Raw genomic sequence first — 11,122 nt, 5'->3', positions numbered from 1 at the left:
ATCAAGAATTTTATGTGAATATATATTATCATAGTTCAAATTCAAAGCTATAAGTTATTTCATCGAACATAGAGATGGTCTTTTAACGGAGAAAAAATTATATTGAACCATTAAACTATTACTAAAAATGGTAGTTAACAAGTAGTATAATAATAAATGAGGATAAAACATAGATCATTTTACTATTTATCAATTCTAAAATTAGATAATAATAATAATAATAAAATAAATAAATTATTCATCCTATTAGACTCAATTATCATGTTAAAATCGGGTTGAAATTCGGTTCAGATCAGGTATGGGTAAACTAAATTTGGGTTGCTTTCGGTTCGGGTTACTTTCGGTTCGGGTTGCTTTCGGTTCGGGTTACTTTCGGTTCGAGTTGCTTTCGGTTCGGGTTGCTTTCGGTTCGAGTTTCTTTCAGTTCGGGTTACTTTCAGTCCAACTAATCCATATCAATTTCAATTCGATTCGGGTTATTTCGGGTTTCAAATCAATTTTAGGTCATCCTATTTTGTTATATATCGAGTCTCATATCGACAATGAAATTATTACTTTTTGGATTGTTTGAAATTTAGGTCTTTTAAGTTTGATTTCCTTAAAAAGAATAAACCAAAAGTCCTCTAATATTCTACTCATTCATACTTGAATTATTAGGTCCATAAAATTTGAAAAACAAATTATTAAAATTTAAATTTAAATTAGTATAAACTTATTTCACCCTTTTTCACTAAACTTAAATTATTCATATTTAAAAAAAATAATTGGATTATGAGTTTCACAAAAGCTTTAGGACGTTGTCCTGTTCTTGATGGAGTGTTTATGAGGGACTGAACATCGTGTGAGAGCTGGACATGAAACATGTGGTGATCGAATCGGTTAATAGAGAGATATTTTAGTTACTTTGTCAAGGAAAGGCTATAGAAGAGGTTGATCATATGATTCTCCATTTGATTGAAATCACTTCCCAGAACTGACAACTTCAGTTCTCCCATATTCGTCAAGATGCTAATCGTGTTGCGGATGCAACGGCCAAGGTTTTCATTGGTGCTAGTAGATTTTCTATTCCTCTTGCAACAGTCTCTAACTTGCTGATAAATGATACTTGACACATGTATTGTGATATAGCTTATGTATTCTTCATTTACAATAAAAGAAAAAGTAATATCAGTTAAAATTTTATTTTAATTAAGAGAATATTATTTTCTTTAAAGATATTAAATTTAAGTTGTTGTACTTGTATATGTGTGCATTATCAATAAATTAAAATATATATATATATATATATATATAATATTTTGTAATCATTTCACACTAATAAAATAACAATTTTTTTTTATTATTACCCACATAATTAAGTTAAATTTATTTTAATTATTAGAATTGTAATTGTCAATCATCGAGTTCTAACATAAAATTCAAAACTTATTAAAAAGCAAAATTCTCTTAATAAATGGACAGTTAATATGCATCACTAAATAATTTAAACTAATATAAATTTTCATGCATGAATTTTACATTTTAATTATCCGTAATGCTTATTACGAAGGGTGACGCAATATAAGTGACGATGTCAACGTGTTGTCATATATTCAACATTTGCTTGATAATCGGAATCCACTGAAGCTCCGGCGTTTTCCACCCTAAAACACCTGTTTTCAGCGTCTCTATATAAACCACCCCTTAAATCATCTTCATCAATGGAGCCTCAAATGGAATTCTTGTCTCACAATAAGGGAATGGAAAAGAAGAGGCCTCGTCGCTCTTCAGCTAAGATCGAGAGGAAGATCATCGAGAAGAACAGGAGAACAGCATGAAGAATTTGTACTCCAAGCTCATTCTCTTCTCCCCCTCCATGATTCCAAGGTTTGTTTCCTTTTCATTCAAATCTTAGAAGAGTTTCAGTTTTGATTTGAATCTGGGTTTTGTTTTGCAGAAGCCATTGTCACTTCCTGATCAAATAGATGAAGCTGTGAACTACATAAAGAGCTTGAAGACGAGGTTGAATGAATACAGGGATAAAAAGGAAAGCTTGACGAGAAGAAAGAGATCTTATACATGCAAAATTGAGACCAAAGTGAGATTGAAAGCTCCTGAGCTTAAGATCAACGAAAACGAATCCGCCATGGAGGTGGTTTTGACGACCGGAAAAGACAGCCAGTTCATGTTTTACGATATGATCGGCATACTAAACCAACATGGAGCTGAAGTAGTAAACGCCAGCTTCTCCGTTGTCGGGAATACAGTTTTCCACGTGCTTCATGCCGAGGTAATTAATTTGATATCACATGCTGAGGTAAATAAAAAATCTAATTGATACGTTGGTGGCAGATTGGAGCATTTGTTGGAGCACAAATAATAAAGAACAAACTGAACAAGTTGGTGCATGAATCCAGCTGCGAAGATGATCAACTGCAACAAGAGTTATGGAACTTCGATGTCCTTCCCGAAACGTGGGATTTAAACTACGAAATCTATACTGAAACGTGGGATTTCCCTGTTGTGTGATGACAAAAAACCAAGAACAATTTAAGAGAACAATTTAAGAGAACAATTTAAGGAAGAGCTGCCTTATTGTTTTCGAAATAAGTGTATAGCTAACTAGCTCGGTTTGCTGGTGTTGGCCGCTGCTGTTGCGTCAAAATTGTGTTCTTGACTGTGTAATAATATAGATCATGAACCTTTACAATGGATGCAATGATATTGTTTTTTCATTTTCTTTTTCTTGGTCACTTGATATAGTATTGATCAATGCATGGATCTGATCTGAACGCCCTCGTCAAGCAACCATCCGACACCACACAATATATCATTGGTCGGGACCCTTTAGAAATCTGGATCCATGTTACTTTGACAGAAAGGGTTTCGCAAATACCAGATTTGCCAACAACATGTAAAGTGCTGAAAATATTAGTAGACCCATGGGGTTTCATATAATGACACAGTAGGTTGGTAACCTTGGACAAAAGCAAAATAATGATTGGAATTCAACAACACACTTAACCCTATCACGTTACCAAAAATTAGGAACGGACATAAGATTTTATGTTAGGCGGATGAACTTGAATTTTTAAAATTTCAGAGGACGAATTTAAATTTATAAAATTTCAAGAGAGATAAAAAATATTGTCAATAAAATATATATATAGAAAAAAATTAAATTACATAAGGTAATTTTAAATTTTCAAGACCATCCCTACCGAATATATATATATATGATAGGCAACAATACACACAGTGAGGAATACATTAAAACACAAGAGCAGAACAAAAGTTAGGGTAAACTACCACTAAGGTTATTAAACTATTGATTTGATCGTCTCGTTAATGATTTTTGTTGATGAATTTGTTGATCTTCTCCCGATTCTAAGGTCACTGCCATTAATGAACCTCCAGATTAAAATGATTTGGTGTTTTGTGAAAATGCCAATGCACGGGAGTGAATGGATGTTTCTAAAATGCAAGAAGGTATTGATTCAAGGACGATCCCAAGGAACAACTTCCATGAACACAATAGGGATGTGAGTTGGGGGATTTTCCCGCCCAACATCGTGCCCCTAATATATCAGTGGGTCGGCTGAAGCTGGTTGGTTTCTGGGCTTGACAAGAGTAGGCTTTTGGGCTGAAAATGGCTATTATAATGTTGGATATGGGTCTAGGTTTGGCTCTGGATCTGAATTTTTGGCTTCCAAGTTTGTTCATCCGGATGAAATCTTGTGCCCACATTTTCTTTTACAAATTTGAAAGAAAATTTTAGGACATTTTCATAAATTTTAAAAGATGTATACCTTCCTATAATTTCCTTAAATAATTAATGATGGAGTGATAAAATATTGAATGATGTCTAAATTAAACGATCAAATTGATTTTTTTTAATTTAGAAATCAAAATAAAAATATAATTAATTAAAGTTGAATGATAAAATTTATAATTAATTATAAATTATTGATCGATCCATTTTTCTCGTGAAACCATTTTTTGTACAGTTTAATTTCTTCTAAGAACAATCTCACTTGTTATTCCTCGAAAGTTTGTTTGTTTATTTGATGCGTTGGGTTAAAAATGTTTTCCTGATAATATAATATCTATTTGAAAGAAATATAATTTTTTTTTATTCTCAGTAACTATCAAACTGACAATCTAGAGAAGATGGGATGTATCAACGGAATTCTTTTGACTATCTACTTTAAATATTGTTGATCAAATTATTTTTTAATAGAGAAAACGCTCTATCACGTTATTTAAGTATTCATTTCAAAAGATTTTATATTACAGTCAAGCTATTGATAATTTTCTTTGAATAAAGTAACATAAACTCTTTTCCCCATTGATGTTTCAAAATAAATGATTTTAATCATTAACATTATCAATTTATAATAAATCGGTCATTTATCGATAACAATTATTACTTGAATAAAAAAATGTTGATGTGACACATTAATCCTGCCATGAAAACACTATTTTACTATACGAGACAAACTTTCATGTAGACGACCATCCCTTCACTTTCAAAGTGAACTCGTCTTGCCTACCTATGACTCGAAGAGTAGAGTTCCTTTTCTGCAACGTCATTACTATGACATTTTACAATGAGATCTAAAGTGTAGAGGGACAATATCAAGTTCATCGTCCTAAAATATTATTGAGTTTTTTATGGTTGTCTCGCATGACAAAATGATGTTAGGTTAGCTGAATTAATACGTCACATCAATACTTTTTTTACCTCTAATAATAATTTTTAATAGTTAGTGATCAATTTATTATTAAATCGATATTGTTAGTGATCAAATTATTAATTTTGAAATATTAATAAGGAAAAAAACCTACTCAAATCTTAATAAATAACCAATATTAATAATCAATGATGTGGTTTACCTAATCTCATTCATGATGCATTAAGAATAATAAACAATAGAAATGAAAGATTAAATATTAGAATTAAAGCTAAAGCATAATAAAACTAAATAAAGTAATAGTAATTAAGCGATTTCCTGGGAAGCATCGAGTATCATCCCAAAGGCAGTCTCGATCGCCGACTTGAACTTGATCGGATCTAAATAGCCTTTCTCGGCTCCTACTGCAACGCTCAGCTTTCCCATGTAACTCATCATTGTTATGGTTAGACTCTGCAAAGTGCAAATTCATCTTTCAAAACCAAATATATTTCCATATCATTCATTTTCTGCAAAATTCTGTAAACAAACCTGAGGCACGCCGACCACCATAAAGTACAGTCCTTTCACCGGATGATCAGCCAATGCCATTTTTTCCACCGGTCCGATCACATTCGAGATCGTCATGCTCGAGTTCTTTAATGTGCTGTGTATGTATTTTGCCGTTGCCTATAGGACATATACAAGAATATATATAAGATTTTATGTTAACAATGTAAACTTTTTAAAAATCAAATTAAAAATTTAGAACTATAAGTCTATAAAATTTTAAAGATTTAAAATTAGATTATTAATATAAAATATATAAAAAATTATAAATCATGTAAAAAATTTAAAAGTTTTAAAAATGTAATTGCTTCTACACCTATCGATCCATCTTTGTACACAACTGTCTACTCCATATTTTCATATTTAGGTTGGTCAAATTGAGATATGATAATATGGAAAGAATATAATATTAAAAAATGTAAGGTATACAAATAGTTTTCGAACACAGAGTATTATTTTTTTTAGTCCCTCAACTATTAAACGTTACAAAAATGATCCTCCAATTATAGAGTGTTACTTTTTTGAGTCATTCAACATTAAAAGTTACAAAATGGTCACTCAACTATTTATTATGTATGAAATTTGTAATTTTCTGTTTAAAATTGATTGTATTTTGAGCTGAATGTTAACATGTTGACTATGATATGATAAATTATAATCATAAAATCTCAAATGACTATCATATCTCAATTATCATGTTGACGTCAAACTTAAACAATCCTAAATTTTAATAAAAAGGGAAGAGTTTGTAACACAATAAATAGTCGGTTGACCATTTGGAACTTTTAATAATCAATAGACTTAACAAAGTAACATTTTATAGTCAGAAAATAATTTTATAACTTTTAATAGTCAAATGACTTAATAAAACAGTATCCTATGTCAGGAGACAATTTGTGTACTTCATCCTATAAAAAAATACTCTTAATGTTTAAGGTAGAAGATCTCTAATATTTAATTGAGTAATCATTTTAATTTTTTTTTACATTTTAACTACCAATATTTCATTTTTAAGATAAAAATTATTAATATAGAACATTTTGACCAGATTTTTATCCACATAAAATTTTCTTATCTCAAAAAATAAAATTAAAAATTGAAATAATTATTTAATTCAACGTTAAAAATATTTTATCATATGGCAAAGAAATATTACATACCTCAGGGCCTGTATATTTCCTCAAGCATTCCAGAAGCAGACCAGTAAGAAAAACAGCACTGGAGTTTCGTTTTCTCTGGATGAGTTTCTGTGCTTTCCAAACAAAATCAAGCGGTTGACAAGATTCGGCACTGCTTAATTCAGGCAATGAAACATGTAAGAACCCGAACTGGTTTCCCCATGCCGATTCTGCGTCGGGTTTGACCATCTCCTTCACCGATTTGTACCCTCCGATTACCCTAGTATTGAGCAGCACAAGTGCTGTCGTGTGTTCATTGTTCAGCTTATTGCTTCCTCCAACAGTTCCTTGCATGTATAATCGAGTCCCCAAAAATATTATCCCCGTTATTACATCATTTATTGTCTGTTAATGAGCCCCAAAAAACAAAAACTGTAAGATTAAGAACAGAAAACTGGTTTTAAGGCATAAATCCCGGCACTACCTTTGTGTGAACGAAGGATGTGGATGAATAAACATAAACAACGAAAACATAAAGATAAAGATATCATTTTGATTTTCCCAAGAAAAAAGTTGGTGGAAAACTGCAGGTTCTTAAATGCATTGTTATATAATATCGGTCATTTCAAATCGATGTACAACAAGTTAGGCAGTTTGAATTAAAACAATTAATGTGTTATTTAATGTGGATGGGAGATAAAAAAAACATACCACTCCAAGCTTGTTCTTGATTTGTTTGATGTGATGAAGAGAAAATGTCATTGTTGAGACAACAACAGGCTTGAGCTCTACCCCAGTAACCCCAGATCTTATCATGCTTTTATCATCTTCAACATAAGTGCTTTTCAACAGGCTCCACCCAAAATCCGATACGGTGTTGAAAGCTGACCATAAAACATTAGGAACGTTCCTCAAAAAGCTGTTGTTTTCGACAGAGAGTTTCGTGGTTGGGGCTGAAGTAAGCGAAGGAAATGTCAATGGAACATTGGGATTCTCGGCTCTTTGCAGACAAGAAAGAAGAGCGCCCATGAGAGAGTAGCCGTCACCAAGTGAATGATGGAGCTTGAATATTAGATTACCAGCTGCGTTGCTTGTCGGGTACTTGATGATATGAATGTTCCACAGCGGCCGGTTATGTTGGAGTTGTTCCATTGCAATCTTGGACAGATAGTCGCTTAGATGAGTGTCGTAAGATTCGGGAGATAATCCGGGAGGGAAAACTGGGATATTTACATGTTCTTCAAGCTTCACTTCAACCTTCTTCCATTGCTTTACACCATTCTCATCATTAACCTGTTGTTTATCATGATAAATTAATAATCAATGTTCCGAACAGTTGCGTGCATTGTTAAATGGTTAAAAACCTAACCTATTCAAAAGAAAAAAAAAATGTACCATGATGGAGGAGAAGCGATGATTGATCGGAAGGAAGACATCTCGAAGCAAAGACAACGTCGGAGAATCATCTATCGGGATTTCGGAGTCCAAAACGGCGAGAACGCAAATGGAGAGCACTGAGCTGTTGAAATACTGTCCGGTGGGACTGACTGGCTCTGAATACTCAGTATCTTCTTCTACATTCAAGTATTTCACCATGATGATTATAACTCTGAATGCTAATATATCTATGAAAGAACTGCATATAATGGTTATCTATGTGGTGTATGCATTTATAGAAGATGAGATTCAAGCTTGTATGATAGATGTACATTGTTGGGTTGTTCGATAATTTACTTTTCAGCTTTCATTAGTTATCGCTGTGGGGGTAGACGGTCTCATAAATATCATGTTTTTCATCCGTATAGGCAGCCACAATTTATTGTTACTACACTGTTATTAATGGCTGTTCGGTCACGGAATAAAAAATTACAAGTTAAAATTAATATACCAATTGAAAAATGATCATTATCTTTAGATGTTTTAAATTTAAACAAGTGTTTTTAAAAATAATTATTATTTTTTAAAAATTTAAGTTCAAACACGTGGTTTGTAATTAAGTGTATATTCCTACTTTATAATCACTTAAACTACTCAAATATTTTTATAGTTAATATTGGACAATTCTACTATATTCTTAATAGCTTTGATCCTTTTTCATTACAATCTAGACGAAATAAATGCTAATGGACCAAACTATTTCTTTTTATACATTTTATAATTAATATTTCAACTATATTTATTAATTTAATTATTTTTATACAAGTCACTAATTTTATTTAAAATAGAAAATATATTGAATTAAAATAAAGATTTAATATAATAATCATAAATTAAGCATATAATTAGAACAATTTTCTATAATAATTGAAACAAAATTAGCAACTTAAGATCATATAAGGACCATACAAGGAAAAATTAAAAACCTAACCAATAAACTCAAATAAAGACAAATACAAATAGATCTAATTGTATTGGCAAACGAAACACAAAATGAGGATTAAGCTACTAAAAGACTACTGAAAAATCACAAATCAAATTCAAACGATGTGAAAAACTATCCACGAACGCAAATTGGGTATCCAAATTTAATTTGAGGGTCCAAAGCATGAAAGATAAACAAGATGCATCTTGATAAGTCGTGGTAATATTAAATCAACCCTTAGAAAAATATAAATGAAAAAAAAATAACCAAACAACCGAAAAAACATATCAAAAAATAAAAGAAAATGTTTCATATATGTAAACTTATATAAAAAAAAATGTGATATAAGAAAAAAAGATAATAAAAAATATTGGTGTTCGACAACTAACATTAAAATTAGTGCCGCCGATCAATAAAAAAATCACAAACCAATGAAAAAAATTAAATTTTACTCTAATTATTAATATACTTATTTAATAAGTGTGGTCTTGATATATGTCATTAATCAACTTTTGAATAACAATGAAGATAATAGGATAATTTTGCACATATTTTTAACTAACTTTCAATTACCAACAATGATGATTGGACTACTGCATCAGATAACTCTTATATAATAACATGGATTATAAGGGAAAAAAGGGTAAATTAATCAACCCTCAAAAGAAAAAGACTCAAAATTATTTTTTTTATGAAAAACTTATCTTCATTGTCTCTCAATAGAAAAGTAAATAACACATTTATAGGTAAATAAATTAATCGACTCTTATATATTAAACGAAACTCTGAAGATATGTTTCAGTCCAGGCACAGTGTCAAGATTAAATATTGAGAAGAGTCCAAAAAAATTAAATATTTTTAAAAAATATGTAATAATTTATTAAATATTTAAATTCAAAATTTTGAAGATAATGTCTAGTTTGTATAATATTTATACATACAATTAACTAAATTGTTATTAGACAAAAATTTAAGAACATGAGATTATTTTTATTTACTTCGACCCATATTTAATTAAATATTTAATATATATTTAATTTAAATATTTATTTTTACACAAATCAAAACACTATTAAATTAAAAATTATCGAATATATAAAATTTTTATAGTAACATAGACCTATTTGGACCCAACGTAACTCCATCCTGTTTCAGTCAATAATTTAAGAGATATGATTGAATGTAACTAAAACTTTTTAAAAATTCTTAATTTCATGTAAAATGATCCTATTTTTTCTTCAAAGAGTCATAATCTTATTTAAATATAAATAAAATGAATAGATCTTTTAAATTTCGTCTAGAGTTAAAATTCTCTATTTAAACTTGTACTTAATTTTTATTGTATTTTGGTCTATGAATAGATCTTTTAAATTTCGTCTAGAGACAAAACACATGTAGTTTTCACTTAAATGCTCATAACTTGAGCTACCAATATTCTATTGATGTGTTTTAAATTGTATTAGAAAGTTAAAAAATTATAAAATAATTTATAAGAAGATATTTAAATCCAGAAAGATGAGAGAAAGGATGGCAACCACTCAATCGATTTTTGGGCACTTAACTTTAGTTTGGGAGAGCTTAAGTTTGAGTTAAACACTTAACCCTAATTTTTTTGGGATAGTTCACGAATTCCATTAAGTAAAATGAAAGTTGTCAAGCTGCTACAACAGACCAAAAGGACCCCCAATTAAGGCAGTCCCCGTGCAGAACACAACCTAATGTTCACCTTATCCCCCTTATCTATACAAGTATTACCAAGTTTAATACAAGCGGTCTCTTTTATGTTATCAACAATAAGCTCACTCGATCGAACAACACCTATGAATTGCCTAAAATTACGTTCTTCCCACACACTATACACAGCCAACCCAAGAAGGCTTAAGAATACAAGTAAGAAGCGAATTACCTTTCCAATTTTCCACCTCCCAAAGCACAAACTGCTCCCAACTCATAGGGTTTAAATAGAGCCCATAAAGCCTCAAAATTCCCCGCCAAACACCCATAGAAAATCCACAATCAACAAACAAATGATCACGGGATTCCAACGCCACTCCACATAAGCTACAAATCTCATCCAAAAAAATATCAAATCAGATAAGCTTATCTTTAGTAGGTAATCTATCCAAGCAAGTCATCTGAGCTATAATCGAATGCTTAGGGATGTGCTTAAGAAACCAAATGAGCTTATGCCAACTCAGCTTATCCCTCCTATCACAAATCCCCTCCCACATCCACCTACTAGTGACAGTTGACCAACTAACAACACTGTCGTAACCGGTATTCGTCCGGGCACGAAATATTTATTTTGGCAGGGAAATTGATGTGAATAAATGGTTTTGAAAATAATTTGTGAGTCGCCATCGGCCTTTTGGGTCAGGTAGGTCGAATACCTAAAAAATATCTTTTGAAAGAGTTTTTAA

General features: G+C 30.9%; 1 protein-coding gene and 1 pseudogene across 1 annotated transcript; one reads left to right on the top strand and one right to left on the bottom strand.

The window, feature by feature from the left end:
• Window positions 1-1,714: 1,714 nt before the first annotated feature.
• LOC120129255 lies at window positions 1,715-2,508 on the top strand (annotated as a pseudogene).
• Window positions 2,509-4,964: 2,456 nt separating this feature from the next.
• Window positions 4,965-7,936, bottom strand: LOC120129095 (O-acyltransferase WSD1-like). Its single transcript, XM_039146690.1, has 5 exons — window positions 7,736-7,936; window positions 7,052-7,633; window positions 6,383-6,745; window positions 5,205-5,342; window positions 4,965-5,126 (listed from the first exon to the last, which is right to left on the bottom strand). The coding sequence occupies exons 1-5, from the start codon at window positions 7,934-7,936 to the stop codon at window positions 4,980-4,982; spliced, it is 1,431 nt and encodes a 476-aa protein (XP_039002621.1). The 3' UTR covers window positions 4,965-4,979.
• Window positions 7,937-11,122: the final 3,186 nt, after the last annotated feature.

This window comes from Hibiscus syriacus, unplaced genomic scaffold (genome assembly GCF_006381635.1).
Source record: "Hibiscus syriacus cultivar Baekdansim isolate YM2019G1 unplaced genomic scaffold, ASM638163v2 tig00110483_pilon, whole genome shotgun sequence".
Taxonomy (NCBI): Eukaryota; Viridiplantae; Streptophyta; class Magnoliopsida; order Malvales; family Malvaceae; genus Hibiscus; species Hibiscus syriacus.
The sequence above is the reverse complement of the archived record's forward strand: the minus strand, read 5'-3'. Positions and strand labels throughout refer to the sequence as shown.

Bases quoted from the DNA above. Each gene is read 5' to 3' on its own strand.
- LOC120129095 (XM_039146690.1), bottom strand. From the start codon at position 7,936: ATGGTGAAATACTTGAATGTAGAAGAAGATACTGAGTATTCAGAGCCA. The intron at 7,634-7,735 runs GTACATTTTTTT...GATAAACAACAG, and splicing joins ATCGCTTCTCCTCCATCATG to GTTAATGATGAGAATGGTGT. The intron at 5,127-5,204 runs GTTTGTTTACAG...TGCACTTTGCAG, and splicing joins TGGTGGTCGGCGTGCCTCAG to AGTCTAACCATAACAATGAT.